Raw genomic sequence first — 19,729 nt, forward strand, 5'->3', positions numbered from 1 at the left:
GTATCCTTACATGTTTTTCGTAAACAGACACCACCGGATATCTTGAGCAGTTTAAATTGCGCTGTTTTTCCTGAAGCTGTGCACACTGTAAGTGCGCCCAGATAGACGGGTGTATGCTTGGAAAAATTGAAAAAGACCATAGTATTACTAATGAACAAACTGAACATCAACAGCTATTGTTAACATACATTTTACGGCATCTCTTTGATATACAAAACTTAATTGAATACATTTCCAAAGAGTCTATTGAAGGGCAGACCTTGCTTTCACAACCAAGCTGAAGAGGGTTCGGCACACGGCGCGACATGATGTGTTCCCGCCCGAGCACGTACCTCCTGGGTGTGGTGCGTGACGGAGGAGATGAGATGCTCCCTCTGCCGCACGTCGTGGTGGCTGATCTGCCCCGTGCGACAGCCCGTGCTCAGCACGTACGAGTTCCAGGAGAGGGAGCCCACGCGCGACGAGTGGCTTGCCATGGATCGAACACGCTTCATCGCGGTGCAGTCCCACAGCTACCAACACAACACCATCAAATAACCACCTACCACCACCACCACCATCATTATTATTATTAAGAGTCTTTGGAGTTTTTAAATACTATAAAGAGAAGTTGGAAAAATGTCACTTTGAAATACAGAACAATTAAGCATTTTTAATCATTTTGTGCCGTGTATTAGGGATTTAGGCACGTTTTATTTAAAAATTTTTGTAATCTTAAATATTTTTGGAGATATTATATATTTTTTTCTCTCTCTCATCTTATTTTCTTTACGGCCAGGCCCTCAACCTCTGTTCTCAGAGGTGAGCTGATTTTCTTTCCCAGCCTCATGCTAGGCTAGCATTCTGGCTAATATTTCTCCCGCCTCCAGGCACGTCGGAGCCGGTAACGTTATTTCTTCGCGGGTCTTCTTTTGCCTATAGCAGCTTGTGAAGCAGTGCTGAGCCCTGCTAACTCTGTCACGAAACGGTATAAGGTTCACTAGCAGCAAGACACGACAGGAGGATCCCGTGGGCCTAGTATCCCACAGACCATGTGTTTTTTGAAGCCATCCCCCTACTGCTCACCCACCACTTTCTTCTCAGAAGTGTGGCTAGGAGCGAAGACCGCACGGGGACGTTAACCGGAGTCAAGGCCATCTCAGGCTTGACAGCCGCAGTTACGATTCTGCACCTTAGCGACACCTAGCGACGGCTGTGGTAACAAACGCCACTCGTGGGCGTCGGCGGCGCCGACACTACCGCGCTCGCGCGGAGGTAACGACAACCTTTCCCTTCCTTATGTCTCAGGCCGCTAGGTGGCACCACTGGTTACTCCATTACCCCCTAGCTTGACACTCTCGTCGGTCACTAGTCGATTTATTAGTACTTCTTCTCGCCACCAAAAGATAGCGCCTCAGTCGCGCAGTGACTCCAGTAAGATCTAAATTTTTTATGCCGGACACCTTCGGGTGGACTCTGTCATTTTCGGCTCAGAGCCTACCCCCCCTCCCATTCTCTAGACCCCGCGCTTATGATATCCTGGTGATATCCCGCTCTGAACTTACTTCGGTGCGCGCCTCCTGACTAACTGGTACCGTTTGTATCTGCGATCTTCGACGAATCATCGACATCGCACCGTATATTATGTAGTCTGCTCAGACTAGAGGGATGGAGTCCCTATCTAAAATTATTATTAACCAGTCAGTAGTTTAGTTGAAAGTAGATAAACTTAGTATTTCTATATAAATTTAATTCTATTTACACATGATGACTTCCGTGGCTACCGCGAATCGTGGTTCGGGTTTTCGGAGACGAGACGCCCTCTCCTGAGCGCCAGGACCAACACCCTGTTTTGGTAAGTCTTGACGTCATCCCCCCCTTTAATTTTCCTTATATTGGCCTTTTGCGCCATTTAAGCATACTGTCTGGAAACAGGTCTAATTCTTTGGAATTTGGACTTCTGTTTCAGACAGGGTTCCAAGTTTGGGGCAGCCAAAATCCTCTGCCAGAACCTCTGGAGTCGGTTCTTGAGCAGACCCACCACCTTTAGGCCAACTACCTCGCTCACCGTCTACCTACAGCCCCGGGTGATACCCGCATTATTCTATTATTCTATTCACGAACTCAACAAAAAAAAAGTGTAACCCAGTTAAGACAGCGGACAGTAAAAGCAAGTCGAGGAGAAGAAATTTATATTATGTTTTGCAAGGACTATATGTACAACCCTTAAAGTTACCAATGTTGATTTCATTAATGTGCTTAAGTATTGTTATTTTTGTTAAACATTCAGGGCCGGCCCGATAGGAGATAAGTTCAAAAAAATATAATATAATAATTGTAATTGTGAGGAATTTAAATAAGATCACTTATCAATGAAAAACGGATGTTTTAAGGAAAATTTAATCTATAAAAAAGAAAGAACAATGATTAATAAAATAAGGAAGTCTATAGACGTAACAGTTGTTTTTATTTATTTAATATATAATAACGATCCTTTTTCTCCCAAGTGTTCGTAGGGAGTCTCTAAATTTTCTTTGCTTGCTCCTAGTGTCGCCTCTGTTGTTGACTTTTATAGCTATCAATTGAGGGGCCCCAGTATTCAGAGTTTCCAAATCGTTTTATCTAATTACTTAATTATTCTTTAAGACACTAGGGGTATTACAAAATGGTAGCATAGCGTGGTTACGTCTATAGGCATACCTAAGTTGAAAGGTCATACCTAAAATTAAAATTAAAAAAAAAAAATTGAATAAAAAAAAATTATATTTTTTTTTTTGTTGTCACTTAGAGTCTTTTTGTAGTAAGTAATTTGTGAACTGTCCGCTGATACACGTAGTAGCTAAATTGACCCCTGGATTTTAAAATTATCATAAGTTTTGCTGCACTTCAGTCTCTGTGTTTACATTTGGAGCGCGCCCGAGAGGCAGCTGACTGCCCACCCACGCGCGTGGCTTATCAACAGAGACGTGTCCGCTGGACAAGATACTCCCTCCCCTCCACACCCCTAGTTAAAGGCACTGCGCGCCAAGGTCAGTCCTGCCGGCTGACGTGACGTTCATTGTAGGTACCGTGTTGTGCAAGCTAACCTGACAGCTTGTTACACCCGAGTACACTGTTCATTTCCCGACGCGGGTAGTAATAATAATAATAAATTATGAAGGCACATACTTCCCACGCAATAAAGCAATTGTTTTAATCATAAGCTAGATTTAAGTGTATACCTAAGTTTAAAGTTTAAGAGATAATTTTAAGAGGGTAGTGTTTTTTTTTGTGTAATACTATGAATCCGGACAGGATGATTACTCCGGAGCTATTACTAGTAGATGAATTAAGTTACGAGTTGCAGTTGCGTAATTTACCAACTTCTGGAAATGCGCAAGAGCTGCGAAAGAGGCTTCGAGCCGCAGTACGTGATAAGTTACCTACCTCAGTACATAATCTAAATTTAGAAATACTCGAGGAATTCAACATAGCTTGCTCCAAATTTTACGACATAGCTGCTTTCGTAAGTTATTCAGATGTGGAAGAGAATTTGCCCAATGTAAAGCGACACATTATGCGATTAGAGCATGTCACCAGACGACTGGAAAATCTTGTGGTACTTTCCGCAGATGTGCTCAATGGTGTTTATCGAACAGAGCTAAATCGTTGTCTGCAACAGACAAACGCCTTCCAAATTAAATTGAAAGCTAGGGCAGCCCAATTAGAAACTCAACAGGACCTCCGGGCCAACATTGCCCAGGCAGAAAACCTAGGAATGGAAACACTAGGAAATGTAGAGAGTGAAAATCCGGAATTTCCTCAGGAAATAAGGTAACCCGACACACAAGTATCTTTGTGCCAAACAAGGCAGGTTCCGCCCATTTCATCAACATCTCAAGCATTCTTCGCAGTTTCAACCCCTCCCATCCCAGCAGCCACCACTCAAATTCCCTCAGGCGTGCATGTTTCTACAGCTCCCATCACCAGTGTCACATTTTCCGGCAACTTGCCTGCAAATCCGCATCCTTTAACACAGCAAAATTTGTTTTTCCCATTCGCCACAAACCAGTCATATTTTAATCCATATTCCCAGTTTCATTCTTTATTGACATCCGGGCAAGGAACTCCGATCCCTACCATCCCCACCGCGCAAATTGCACATCCTTCACCCCCACCTCCGCCATCAACGCAGAATCAACCAGAAACAACATTACCAGTTACGCCAAGGGCGGCTGAGTATAGCTGTTATGGGAAAATTGCCCATCCAGTCGAGAGATTACTTGTTGGTTTTCCCGAAACAAGTGGTCTTGACCCAGATAAATTAATCGAATTCATAAGGCACTTACTTAAAATCAGACAGAAAGGGGGAATTCCTGACAAACAGTTGTTGGAGATAGTTTTTCCCTACACCCAACCACCACTGAGTGAAAGAACGAGTCAAGCAATAGAAAATAGTTACTCTTTTGACAAATACCACGAAGAAATTTTGAATTTTTTTATACCTGCCAGACTTTTGACAAATTACCGTTTGGAATGGTACAACAGGCTACAGCGAAGTAATGAAGCATTGCCACACTATGTAGCATCAATCAGAGAAGCCGCAGCGGTTCTCAGATTGGGCGTATCAGAGAGCGAAATAGTTAGTTGCATAGTAGACGGACTAAATCAGGCAGAGCGCTCACGCGCTGTTTTCCAGGCTAGGCCACGGAGTTTTGTAGAACTAGATCAACTCTGTATACAGGCCATGAGTTGCGAATATGCAGACACTCAGAGAAACAGGTCAGCGAAGTCCGTGGATAAGCATGATTCTCAGGCAGAAACTGCAAATAGTTTTCCATACACGAAACAACAAAATAGCCACCCACAACAGAAAACAAACTACTACAGAAATAATAAGTATAATTCAAACAAGAACATACAACAACAAACACCTTTCTGTAATTATTGCAAGCAAACAGGACATTACATTGAGCAATGTAACCACAAAAATTTCAAACCAAATTTCAACAAGGCAAAAAACGCGTAAGGCGGTGGCCAGGCAAATTTCTACCTGGTCCACCTAAAACTTCATCCGAGAGGAATTTTTCAGTGCATAATGTGCATACTAACGAATCACAAAAACAAGATGAAAATCAAAAAAGTCATAACACAGGAAAACAAAAACACAAGAAAAATAAAAGAAAGAAATACACAGAAAAAGACAGAAAACACAAACAGAAGATTATAACACAGCAAATTAATCATAAAGAAAATTCTGAGAAATTCACAAGAATTTGCAAAACATGTGTTAGCCTGACTAACCAAGGAAAACGTAAGTGTCACAACATTTTCGGTCACGTCCGAACTGTATTACCATACACTAAAACAATGTTTGGCAAAAATCAAATTATTGGTCTGATTGATACAGGAGCTACTCGTAGTTTTATTTCAGGCGATTTGTTTAGGGAATTACAGAAGAACAAGCAGGTTCTGAAAACAGAAGTCACGGATGTGCGCTGTTTTACTGCAGCGGACGAACCAATTAGTATATCCAAAGTGGCTATAGTGAAAATCAGGATAGAATTATTCACTTGGAATTTCCCTTTTCTTGTGGCAGAAAACTTAGCCACGCAGCTTATTCTAGGCTCCGACTTCATCGCAAAAACAGGTATTTTGATTGATCTACAAGCAGGAAGTTTTGTATTTAAATTTAATAAAAATCTTGTCATATCATTCGTGGAACCTGAAAATAAAATGTCAGGACAAGTTACTAATGTTTCTACCAACACTGACGAGAGAAATTCTTTGTCCCTGGATCATCTCGAGCCCAGTAAACAAGTTGCTATTCGAGATTTGTGTAATGAATTTTCAGATGTGCTAACTAAGAAATTAGGTCGAACTAACCTAATTGAATATCAAATTGAATTGACTGATACAACGCCAGTCAAAAGTCATCCTTATCAACTTTTAGGTCCTAAAATGGAAATTATGAGAAAACACGTACAGAAAATGTTAGATAATAAGGTAATAGAACCTTCTAATTCTCCTTTCAGTTCACCTGCATTTCTAGTACCCAAGGGCACGGAACAACGTTTCGTCACTGATTATCGAAAACTGAACAAACAGATTAAAATACCGCAAACACCCCTCCCAGATTTGAACTCGGCCTTTCATTGGTTTAGTAAGGCCAGGTATTTCAGTGTGTTCGATCTCAATTCGGCGTACCATCAGATCCCACTCACGCAAGACTCAAAACCTATTACCACATTTTGCGTACCTTGGAATCTTTACCAGTATAATGTGGTACCTTTTGGCTTGGCCACAGGTGCTCAAGTACTCACACGACTTCTTGAACAAGTAGTAGGAGATTTTAAATTTAAATTTGTTTACAATTATTTGGATGATCTTGTAATTTATTCAGAAAGTTTTGAGGAACACATCCAGTATCTGACTCTTGTCCTTGAAAGACTGCGCAAGGCAGGCCTCACTGTAAATACAAAAAAGGTAAAATTTGCTGCTTCCGAAATATCTTTCCTTGGACATTTGGTATCACACAAAGGTGTTACAATTGATCCAGAACGAACACAGGCGATCAGGGAATTCAAACCACCTAAAGACACAAAGGGCATAGCTCGTTTTATTGGCATGGCTAATTTTTATGCCAAATACATACCAAATTTCGCCGAGCATGCGGCACCTTTGAATGCATTACGTAAGAAAAATACACAATATATTTGGGGTCCTGAACAAGACAAGGCATTTAATTTCTTGAAAGAAGCCATAGCGAATCCACCTGTTCTGCGCATGGCAGATTTTAGTAAACCCTTTATTTTACAAACAGACGCCTCAAGTGTTGCTATAGGGGCGGTATTGTCTCAGGAAATAGATGGTGCCAGGCAACCCATTGCCTTTGCCTCACGTACATTAACTTTTCAGGAGAGGAAAGCATCTTCAGTGTATGAATTGGAATGTTTAGCAGTAGTTTTTGGTATTGATAAATTCTGACAGTTTCTGGAACATAGGGAATTTCTATTGGAAACTGATAATCAGGCACTCGCTTGGCTGTTAGCTCACCCTAAACAATTAGGAAAACTTGGAAGGTGGATCACCAAAATTTCTTCTCTCAAATTTAATATTCAACATATTCGCGGTACTCAAAACATTGTGGCTGACACACTTTCTCGGATGTTCGAGAACCCCTCCGAAACAATATCTCAGGAGGAACCTCAGATTTCGTGTCAGGCACTCCTAACCGATTTCCCCTTAGCTTTTCAGGACATACAAACACATCAACAAGCCGACCCATATTTGGCAAAAATAATTGAACAAGTTAAAGCGGGTACAGCTCCGAAATTTTATAAGTTAGCTAAAGGTCTCCTACAAAAACGTACACAACAGTCAAGGCACCTTAAAATTGTTCTTCCACAAAATCTGCGTGATAATATTTTCACATATTACCATAGTTCACCTCTCGGTGCCCATTTAGGTATTTATAAAACCATTCAAGGTATCCGACGCCATTTTATTTGGGAAGGAATGCACCGGGACATTACACAGCGAGTTAAGTTATGTAAGCTATGTGCACTAAGTAAACCTGCACAAAATACACAGTACGGTTTTCTTGCCTCAGAAGTAGCCGAAAGACCTATGCAAAAACTTTTTATTGATTTTGTAGGGCCATTTCCTCGATCCAAATCCGGACACTCTATGCTTCTTGTGGGCATAGATGCTTTTTCGAAGTTTGTTTGGCTTATTCCACTCCGTAAGGCTACAGCTGACACCACTGTGCGTGCATTACAAAATCACATTTTTAAAACTTCAGGTTACTGAACATAATTGTATCCGACAACGGAACACAGTTTACATCCAGAACTTTCAAGAACATGTGTTTCTCGCATGGTATACAGCATGTGACAACATCGCCATACTACCCTAAACCCTCGCACGCGGAGAGATTTAATAGAAATCTGCGTTCGGCGCTCATAGCGTTCCACGCGAATGCGCAGGAAAAATGGGACAGTAATTTGGTGTGGTTACAGATGGCATTTAATTATGCCCGACATGAAGGACACAAATCCACCCCATTTGAGATTATGTTTACTTATAAGCCCAACACACCCCTTTCCAATCTTTGGTCTCTCGAAGACCTACTGCCGGATGATCCCAAGGACATCGCGGAGATTTGGAGAAAGGCGCGTAGGAATTAAAATTTGGCTCACCAAACAAGTCAGAGAAGGTACAATAGGTACCGCTCCCCTAACCCCTACAGGGTAGGTGACACGGTAATGTGCAAAGCACATCCGCAGAGTAAGGCCATCGATAAGCGATCGGCCAAGTTATCGTATCGCTGGACTGGACCATTACAGATCCAACGGTTTCTAACCCCAGTGACTGTAAGTCTAGCCGACCCCAGTTCCGGAGAGTATGTGACACGAGCGCACATCTCCCACCTTAAGAAAGCGCATCCGAATTTAAAATAGGAGCGATTACTTTCTCTAAGCCTTGGCATGCCAAATATAAATATATGTAGGTAAGACTCAATAAGGAGTTTAACTGAAGAATACAAAACCTAGGTAGTAACATTAAGTAACAATAAAAATCCACGGTACTAGTTTGTAAGAAAACCTAATATAAGGCGTTAGTTTAAGTAGCCACTTAAGTTAGTAATTTTAATTAATTTAATGAATTTAATCATGTTAGTCATTAAGAATGTGCACATTAGTTCATAAGAGTGTTTAATCTTTTTTTTGTGTGTTAGCATGTAAGTAGTAGGATACAGGCGAACCTGGTAACTCGTCCTATTGAAGTTTTTGGTTTTTGGTTTTGCTTTCCCCTAAGCTCCGCTTTAACGCGGGGGAGTATGTGCCATGTATTAGGGATTTAGGCACGTTTTATTTAAAAAATTTTGTAATCTTAAATATTTTTGGAGATATTATATTTTTTTTTTCTCTCTCTCATCTTATTTTCTTTACGGCCAGGCCCTCAACCTCTGTTCTCAGAGGCGAGCTGATTTTCTTTCCCAGCCTCATGCTAGGCTAGCATTCTGGCTAATATTTCTCCCGCCTCCAGGCACGTCGGAGCCGGTAACGTTATTTCTTCGCGGGTCTTCTTTTGCCTATAGCAGCTTGTGAAGCAGTGCTGAGCCCTGCTAACTCTGTCACGAATCGGTATAAGGTTCACTAGCAGCAAGACACGACAGGAGGATCCCGTGGGCCTTGTGTCCCACAGACCATGCGTTTTTTGAAGCCATCACCCTACTGCTCACCCACCACTTTCTTCTCAGAAGTGTGGCTAGGAGCGACGACCGCACGGGGACGTTAACCGGAGTCAAGGCCATCTCAGGCTTGACAGCCGCAGTTACGATTCTGCACCTTAGCGACACCTAGCGACGGCTGTGGTAACAAACGCCACTCGTGGGCGTCGGCGGCGCCGACACTACCGCGCTCGCGCGGAGGTAACGACAACCTTTCCCCTCCTTATGTCTCAGGCCGCTAGGTGGCACCACTGGTTACTCCATTACCCCCTAGCTTGACACTCTCGTCGGTCACTAGTCGATTTATTAGTACTTCTTCTCGCCACCAAAAGATAGCGCCTCAGTCGCGCAGTGACTCCAGTAAGATCTAAATTTTTTATGCCGGACACCTTCGGGTGGACTCGGTCATTTTCGGCTCAGAGCCTACCCCCCCTCCCATTCTCTAGACCCCGCGCTTATGATATCCTGGTGATATCCCGCTCTGAACTTACTTCGGTGCGCGCCTCCTGACTGACTGGTACCGTTTGTATCTGCGATCTTCGACGAATCATCGACATCGCACCGTATATTATGTAGTCTGCTCAGACTAGAGGGATGGAGTCCCTATCTAAAATTATTATTAACCAGTCAGTAGTTTAGTTGAAAGTAGATAAACTTAGTATTTCTATATAAATTTAATTCTATTTACACATGATGACTTCCGTGGCTACCGCGAATCGTGGTTCGGGTTTTCGGAGACGAGACGCCCTCTCCTGATCGCCAGGACCAACACCCTGTTTTGGTAAGTCTTGACGTCATCCCCCCCTTTAATTTTCCTTATATTGGCATTTGCGCCATTTAAGCATACTGTCTGGAAACAGGTCTAATTCTTTGGAATTTGGACTTCTGTTTCAGACAGGGTTCCAAGTTTGGGGCAGCCAAAATCCTCTGCCAGAACCTCTGGAGTCGGTTCTTGAGCAGACCCACCACCTTTAGGCCAACTACCTCGCTCACCGTCTACCTACAGCCCCGGGTGATACCCGCATTATTCTATTATTCTATTCACGAACTCAACAAAAAAAAAGTGTAACCCAGTTAAGACAGCGGACAGTAAAAGCAAGTCGAGGAGAAGAAATTTATATTATGTTTTGCAAGGACTATATGTACAACCCTTAAAGTTACCAATGTTGATTTCATTAATGTGCTTAAGTATTGTTATTTTTGTTAAACATTCAGGGCCGGCCCGATAGGAGATAAGTTCAAAAAAATATAATATAATAATTGTAATTGTGAGGAATTTAAATAAGATCACTTATCAATGAAAAACGGATGTTTTAAGGAAAATTTAATCTATAAAAAAGAAAGAACAATGATTAATAAAATAAGGAAGTCTATAGACGTAACAGTTGTTTTTATTTATTTAATATATAATAACGATCCTTTTTCTCCCAAGTGTTCGTAGGGAGTCTCTAAATTTTCTTTGTTTGCTCCTAGTGTCGCCTCTGTTGTTGACTTTTATAGCTATCAATTGAGGGGCCCCAGTATTCAGAGTTTCCAAATCGTTTTATCTAATTACTTAATTATTCTTTAAGACACGCGCGACGAGTGGCTTGCCATGGATCGAACATGCTTCATCGCGGTGCAGTCCCACAGCTACCAACACAACACCATCAAATAACCACCTACCACCACCACCACCATCATTATTATTATTAAGAGTCTTTGGAGTTTTTAAATACTATAAAGAGAAGTTGGAAAAATGTCACTTTGAAATACAGAACAATTAAGCATTTTTAATCATTTTTAAACACAATCCAATCTTATTTGTTAAATATTAACAGCATACATGTACTATGTTGATGAAAGCAAATCCAAAATTATGAACAAATTAGCCCCACTCGCTGTAGCTAATAGTAAGGGAATAATTTTAAAAATTGTATGGTTTTTAAATGTTGAATGTTTGTTGCATCCAATATAAGATTATTCAGCAACATCAAATATTTATTTTAATACTTTTTGTTCTCGATTCTACAACATTAAATTTTGTTTACAGACCACAAATATCTTCATTAGTTAGTAACTACCAGCAGCTCACGTGATACTCCAGTGACAGGTCTTTTTCTCCAGCAAAATCACTTTTAAACCACATAAGCTGGATCAGCAATTTTACTTGAATATTAAACGTCAATAAGTAGTAAATTCCTGTTATTATTTTTCTCATGATAGATTTTGTTTCAAGCTGGACCAATGGGATGTCTCTGCAACTGGCAGGAGGGCGAGGCTAGAGGAAATACATTATACATGGCCGAGTCACAGGAACTCCTTTGACGACTCTGCAACTGGTTCTGCAGGATGCTTGAAGTATTATTATTGGCAACAACCTGACCAGCGTTGTAATGTGTGGGGCAAGAGACGCCAGGACAGGGCTGACTCCAATTCTGGGACTTGAAAACCACACAAAAACGTACCACCCTGACGCAGAGAAGTTCACAACTATCGTGATTACCGTATATACTCGTGTATAGCGCGCCCTTTTCCCCCCTCAAGTAAAGGAAAAAAATAAGGATGCGCGCTATACACGGGAAAAAAAAGGTAGAGGCGGGAGGCGGGGAGGAGGAGTGGAAGTCGTTAACTGCCGGGTGACGTTTCTGGCCAGCCCCCACACATACATACAAGCGACGAGTTTCACACACACACACACACACACACACACACACACACACACAACCTGGTCTCTCGCACACACACACGTGCACGCGCAAGCTCACACATCACTGTCTCTTGTTTATTTTTAGACCTCCCCCTCTACAGAAAGCCAGCGCAGCAGCTAGTAAAATAAAAGAGAGAGAGCGAGAGAGGCAGAGAATGTTGTCACCACTCCCCCTCCCACTTCGCTTCCTCCTCCCAGCAGCTACCTGTGAGTCATCCAGTCCTCCGCGCCAGCTTAGCAACGTAGCGTGACGGGAGTGGTGGTGTTTAGTCCTGTTAACTGTCATAGTTACTTGAAGGTCATAGTCCCGTTCCTGCCTGCCTCCCTCCTTCCCGCCTCGTACCAGTTGTGACCATACAGCACTTCATTAACTTCCATCTACACAGCAGAGTTTAAGTATTTTCCTGACGCATCACCACACATCAATTTAAATTATCATTTGTTTCATAAGTAATTACTTAACAGGTACCACAAAATATTAGTAAAATTTATTTATGCGAAAAAAAATTTTAGGAATTTTTTTTTTTTCCCTTTTGGAATTTGTTGCAAAAATCGTGGTGCGCGCTATACACGAGGGCGTGCTATACACGAGTAAATACAGTACTCCCTAATTCTGCATTAAGAAAAATGCAGAAGCCCTGACTGCACTGTAGTTGTATCTGAACAACTAACATCACTGTAGATGCGTAATTTCGACTCCTGTGCAGAATCCCATAGGACCCGGGACTTAGTTGAAAAACTACACGCTCTGCCTTTTAAATGTGTCACTTATGCCACTTTAGACTGCTGTTATTTACCATATCCTGAAGCTACACTTAGTTGAAAAACTACATGCCCTTGCTGTAAACCTTTAGTCCAGAGCTTCCTGAACCACTGCACAGACATGATAAATGAGAGATACAGGATGAAGGAGAGGGTGCAAATGGAGTTTGTCACTGGGTTCTTTTCTGCTTCTCTTCACTGTGACTACTGGGGAAGGCCCCCTCCCCCCTCTCACCACTTTTCACCCACCAAGACGACCACCAATGTCACCACATTCTTTACTTTCTGAACCGCCACACTTTTAAACTGCAGTCATAAAACACAATTTTTTTTTTTAAAACTGTAGCTCAGTGATTTAAGAGACCACGGTAAGTCCCTCTACTGATGAAAGTGGCACCAGAAATGGTCTGAACTACAATACAATTTACCTGGCTGCCATTAACAACAAAAACTTGTGAATAACTAGGGTTTAAATATATACCGTATTTTATCGCATAATCACCACACATTTTATACTAAAATCAAGTTTGAAAAGTAGGGGTGCGACGTTTATGCGAAAAAAATTTTTTGTTGGGTAAAGTTATTCATATACACAAAACCAATTCATGGAAAGTACATACGTTTATTTAACAAGTGGAGTATTAAAGAGCACGCCAAACAATTTAAATTAATAAGTCATGAAACAAAAATCTTTCTTCAACTTTAAAAAGAAAAACAAAATCTGTGACCTGAATGCGAGCCTGAACAAACGCATAACTATCGTCGTAATACACACTATGAAAGAGTGCGGGTTAGCAAATGTAGTTAACTCGGCACTCGACAGAGAGCGTGAGTTGCATGCAATTGGAGAGATATCGATATTTTGATTACGTGTGCGCGCTCTATACGGGAAGCAACATAACCAAACATGAATGATGCCAACTAGCGCTGGCTACATTTTTTAAGTGGTACACCGCGGCAACGCAAACGAACAGATAAAGGTTAAAGCATTTAAAAACGTCTTTAAAAGAAAATTAGCACATCAGCCAACTTCATATTTATGTTAAATAAATAAGTGATAATGTCAGAATTAATATTAGATTTCTACTTTAAAATACATTGTTTTATACGTAAAAAATATCTACACAAAGGGCAAGGAAACTAATAGCGGGACCAAAAACATCATGTGACGTTTACGTGAGAGGTTTTTTTTTATACAAATTTTGGCACCCTAAAATAAAGATGCGACAATTATGCGCGTGCGATGATTATGCGATAAAAGAGGGTAAATATGAGCTGATTCAATCACTAATCTGGGAATGCAGCATTAAAAAAAATTATACATTTTTCATAAACTGCACTAGACTGTAATGGATTTTATGATATTTTGCGGTTCACCAAAAATTTCTAGATCAATATGTAGAGTAACAGGTTGTGGAAAATAAGGTGAATAGGAACTGAAATGAAAGATTGGTTGGTTAAGTAACGAGAGGTTACGTTAGGTTAGCTGCATAAAAAAAAATATTTTCATAATTTAAATATTTTACATTCCATATCATTATTGTAACTTACTTAACTTAACCAGCCCACTTTAGTATTATTTGTCTAATTTTCCAAAGTTTTTTTTTTGTTGTTGAGGGATTTCAATTCTCATATTCTTATTTGAGAATAATTTGATATTTGTAGAGATGGGTCGAGTCTTGGTTTATCGAGTCCAGCCGAGCCGAGTTGGGTCAGATTGACTCGACTCGAAAACAGAGTCACGTATTTTATCAAGTTCGAGACTCGATACACGTTTCGAGTTAAGTACCAGCATCGTGACATTATAGCACTTTATCATAGGTTGTCTTGACGTTTTCGCCAAGTCATTAATACAGCAAGAAATGATAAAGACCTTTAAACAAAACAAATCCCGTGCAAACCTAACCTTGCCCGCTACCGTGCTACGGTGTTATAATAGGTACAAGTGCAACCAAACCTAGGCCTACCACTACCTTCATTTATGAACGTGACGTCGTAACGTGAATTTGTCGATAGTGGCGACAGTTTATAGGACAAAATTATGTCACATGACTATTTTATATAAAAAAAATGCTTGGAAAACAGCGTGCACTGTTTTCATTTTGTTTTTCATCCTCCTGTGTTTACTTCAAATACGGTACCGCATTTGTTTACAAAATACGTCAATGGATTTTCACTGAAGAAAAATTTGTTGCAAAACGCACATATATTAATAATCATCACGTTTATCGTGCCCCGTTTATAATAACTCGTATAAACAAGAGATTTCCGTAACCTAAAAATAAAAACATAAAATAATTATATTGTAATATTTAGTCAATAACACCAAACCGAGATGCGTGAAAATGGCTGCGTGTTAGGCCAGCCAGACTTGCATTTTGGAACTAAATTTAGCTGTGCTCCGCTACGCAGCGCTGCGTTACAATAACGTTTAGGATAAAATACTTTCTTTTTGTTTGAATAAAATATAATAATAACAACGCTCATGCATTTTATTTGGCAATCAGTTACTGATCGCCAAATCAAATGCATGAAATATTTATTTAAAAACATATTGATATTCTTGTAGTTGTAACAAGTTCCGGGCGAATAATCTTGCCGCGGAAAGTGTATTTACATTGAGAATGTGACAATGTGACAAGGCCTATATCCATTGAGCTGTTTGTTCATGTGGGGATCTGCCGGTGGATCGGAAAAAAAAAGTTACGTACCTCGGGAAGCCTTTTTTCCACAGACGAAAGAGCCAAACTCCCGATCGTACATCTTTGTTTTTTTTTTTTTGTTAATTGTAAATAAATATGGCGGTGTTGATAAAAGGAAATACCATAAACAAGGCAACGGTATTTATTTGTACGCCGCCATATTTTTCGTTTGCAGTGTGTCCGTGAATGTTTATTTTGGACAACTCATGATAACTATGGTAAATTAAGTTAGGATTGCAGCAGTAGCTGCGCTCAGTCGCCGTCAGTCGCGATGCAGCGCCACCTCCTTTCATTTCCCCATCTCCCACTCTAGGTGTCTTGTTCCCCCTCCACCGCCTCTCATCCTTCCCCTTTTTTCCCTCTAGATTCAACACTAGCGACATCTGTGAGTTTAGTTCTTTTTAGAGTATTTAAGCGGGCTCTCAGCTCTCTATAGTTGCTGTCTGCCCAGTAGGTCTAAGGGGACAGTCCGCCGGTTATCGCTAACGAGTTACGTCTACACTCAGCGTCGTCATGCTGCCCGATTACGTTCCGACCGTCATGAACCTAGATTCGTGTTACGTAGATCTTGAAACCGTAAATCCGCGGCATAACATTTTGCAAAGTAAATGCTGGTAATAGTGACGGCGATTGCTGAGTGTTGGGCCCGCCATTATTTGTATGCAATTTATATTGTTAGTTCGGCCCTCTACAACTGCGTGTTGTGCGCCAGCACTATTTAATTTAGCTTGCTATTTCGTTATTACTCAGACGTTAGCGCATAGCCGGTGTAGGTAAAATATACGCTTACATATTTACGAGAACACTGTAAACCAATCCCTATGTACGTTAGGAACGTTTCCGCAACATGTTACGTAAAATCATAAGGCAATATGCATACAGCAAAACCCCTTATTTGCACTTTTCATGGGGACAAAGTAAAAAAGTGTAAAAAGCGGGAAAGTGTAAATAAAGGGAAAAGCATAAAAAGGAGTACAGTTTACCTTATTTAGAATTTTTTTCCTTTTGTTTAATAGCACATACTACAATGCAGGTACAAACACACTAACAACAAATTTTACTTTAGTATTTAATCAATTATTAATTTACCACATTTGACAAAAATAAAAAAAGAATGAAAGCCAAAATGTTTTTCTGATTACTTCCTAAAAAATAAATTTGAAATTTTCTTCTGCTTGCTTTTTTGGCTGTTCAAGGAGATTATTTGCCTCTCCAAATTATAAATACAGTTGCAACCGGCAGGGTTTATAACAAATACGGGCTACATACACATTGCTCACAGTAAAAAATTTTTTAAGAAAAGGCCGCAAATTGATGAATATTTACCGTCAATAGCGCGCCAAACGCGGAGAAAGGTCATTGTACTCGGTCAGCTGCTGTAACGACGCGGCGGCGCATGCGCACTCTATGCTCCGCCCAGACTCATGACGCCATCAGCCGCCAACCAATAGATGCGAGCTTAGCGGAAAAAAATATAAGCTCCACCTCCCGTGTACCAATTTTATCCAGTTCTAATACCAGTTTATTGGTATACGCACCAGTTTTCTCGCTGCCGTGACATGTTCAAGTTTACGTTTATCATGATGTCTTGATACCAATAATTAATTATTTACGATCCCCAGAAATAAATGGTTAGTTTAAAAAATATGGCGTCAACTGTACAATACTTCCCAAATTATAAAAGACGTATAAAACAGTTACCAAGACACCGCTCATTTTATCTTGTGAAGTTTATGTCTCGTACCAGTATTTCGGCTAAGTTGTGACATAAATACAGTATCAGAACTTACAAGCAGCCATGTTTGTACATTCATGAGTTTACGTTTTTCCCTCGTGCATTTTAGATTGTCTCCTGCTATAATTACTCGTACTTTTACACGCCTAGGCTTAAATTATTACATGTTTAGAAATAAAAGCAACTTTTCATGTTATAAAATATGTATATTTTGCTATTTAAAATGTTCATTGCCTACTAGCTCCACGGTATTTTCTGGTTGTTTATGGTTGTTCGTGACGTAAATAGCGGGATTGATTCGATTTTTGAGACGTAATTCGCGGGAAAGTATTGTATTGGACTATATGGGAACCAAACGGGACCTGAAGAATATAGTGCAAATAACGGGAAAACGTAAATAACGGTAACGTAAATAAGGGGTTTCGCTGTATAGCATTGGTTCTACACATAGGCGGACATAGTTTTGCTTATGCTTGTTGTAAAGGAAGACATTAAAGAGCAGTTACTATTACCTTGTGCCGTAAAAGTAAATCAAATATGTACAACATTCGTACTTAGTAAATGCACAGCATATAAAGAGATATATATATATATAGGTTATACCCACATTGTAAAGATTCGTATGTAAAGAAATGATGCTGTTAATGGTTGTAAATATAAATAAACTTATATTGATGATAGACGCATGTATTATTGAAGCACCATATAAACAAGATTTTGTTATACACACAACAATTGGCCCATGCTAAGGGATTTTAATATCTCATTCTTGTTCTTTGTAATCGAGGCACTAGTAGTCAAACTGCAGTTTTCCGGCGTTTGGCTGCAGGTTAGCTACATTATAAATACTTTAAAACATTGTGGACGGTTGATATGGTTAGGATAGCTACATTAAAGATACTGTGAAATCATGTTGAAATAAAGCTTGGTTTTTTATATTTAAATAACATAATGATTTGAATTAATCATTTAAAATATTTTAATAACATAATGATTTGCTAATTAATCATTTAAAATATTTAAATAATGCAGATGCATCTTGGATACACAATTTTTATATCAATGGGTGTTGTAATATTTTATTTATCATATTCGACGCAAAAAAATTATAAAATTATGAAACTCGAACTGACTCGACCTCTTCAAAAATTTTGTGACTCGAACTCGACTCGACTCGAAATATGAATTGCTAAACTCGGCTCGGCTCGACTCGACGCCAAAAAACCTCAACTCGTCCATCTCTAGATATTTGTATTCATATTCAATCCGAACTAAAAAACCGGTATTTAAATAGGCCTAGTAAATTTGTAGGAACATCAAATAAGAACTATGACATACATAGTAGCTGGTAAACCATTGATAAAACATTTCCTGATTTTTCCAGGCTTGCAAATTTTTTTCCCATTACTACCACTAATAATTATCAAAAAATTCAAATTCCAAATCTCGACTTGTAAGCACACTACAATTCACTTTGAAACCGGGAACTATTATTTTATCGCACTACTGTCAATAGCACTGAACTCAATGCGCGTGGTCGAAGTGCTGATATATGTATGGCCAAAAAGGAACGGGAGAAAAACTTTTTGTAACACTTAGGACATTGGAAAGGGGAAAGAAAGGATGTCTACATGGAACAGGTCCAAACCAAAATGAATTTCTGCTACATCTTAAAATTTTTTTCAGCAACCTAATCAGAAAAAAATTTTTTCCCTCTATCTAAGAGATTTCCTGACTTCTTCCTGTTGCCAAAAATACCTTAAATTCCCCGACCATCTAAGAGATTCCCCGACTTCTTCCTGATGCCAAAAATCCCCACTTTCCTGGTTTCCCTGCAGCTAGTTATGCACACAAACACACGCGGGACCCACCTGCACCGTGCCGAAGGAGTTGCCGACGGCCAGGTGGGTTCCCCCCTCCTGCATCCACGCCACGGAGCACACGTAGTCGCTGCCGTCCAGGGTGAGCAGGTGCTCGATGGAGCCCGTGTTGGCGTTCCACAGGTACACGGCGCTGCCCAGCGCCACCGCCAGCAGGTTGCTGGCGCTCCAGTCCACCAGGTTCAGGTCTGCGACACACACCGGGCCCCCGTCACAGCTCCCGTGCAGCGGCTGCCACCACTTCTGCCACGGGGTTCATCCCGTCCTCACAACCGCAACATAGCTCATTATTAGGTATTTCACAGGCTACACATCTCTCGCGCAGCTGAGTGTTTAATGAACAGTAGCAAACACTTTGAAAGCCAATGGAATGGCATTCTTTCAGACTACACAAATGCAGTCTGTGTAAAAACACTTAGACATAAGTGTATTGTCTTAAATTTCATCTTTTTTTATATATACATCAAATTAATTTTCTTGTAAGCAGCAGAAAGAGAGTTATTTTATCACAGATAACCAAACAGAGAATGACAATATTCATTTCATTTAGTGACAATTACACAGACAGAAAAATTTTAATGGCAATAATATAGCTATCTAATCACTATTTTGCCAAATATAAGTAACAACACTACTCATTGAGTCATTGATAAAGGAACTTCTCTTTGTAAACAAACAATGAAACCCTTTTCTTACACCTCACAGACTGGAATGAAAAGATAAAATAAAACAGGAATGGAAACTGAAATGCAAGTTTCCAAGATCAAA

The 19,729-nt window shown here is 40.2% G+C and overlaps 1 protein-coding gene across 2 annotated transcripts in view; it reads right to left on the reverse strand.

Moving 5' to 3' along the window:
* LOC134541591 (cell division cycle protein 20 homolog) overlaps nt 1-19,729 on the reverse strand; it is a 64,908-nt gene that overhangs the window by 13,120 nt on the left and 32,059 nt on the right. For both annotated transcript variants that reach the window (XM_063385126.1, XM_063385127.1), the window contains 2 exons: nt 18,953-19,149; nt 333-512 (listed from right to left, as the gene is read on the reverse strand). In XM_063385126.1, coding sequence (XP_063241196.1) covers nt 333-512; nt 18,953-19,149 — 377 coding nt within the window. The remainder of the gene's footprint in view (nt 1-332; nt 513-18,952; nt 19,150-19,729) is intronic.

This window comes from Bacillus rossius, assembly GCF_032445375.1.
Source record: "Bacillus rossius redtenbacheri isolate Brsri chromosome 4 unlocalized genomic scaffold, Brsri_v3 Brsri_v3_scf4_1, whole genome shotgun sequence".
Lineage (NCBI taxonomy): Eukaryota > Metazoa > Arthropoda > Insecta > Phasmatodea > Bacillidae > Bacillus > Bacillus rossius.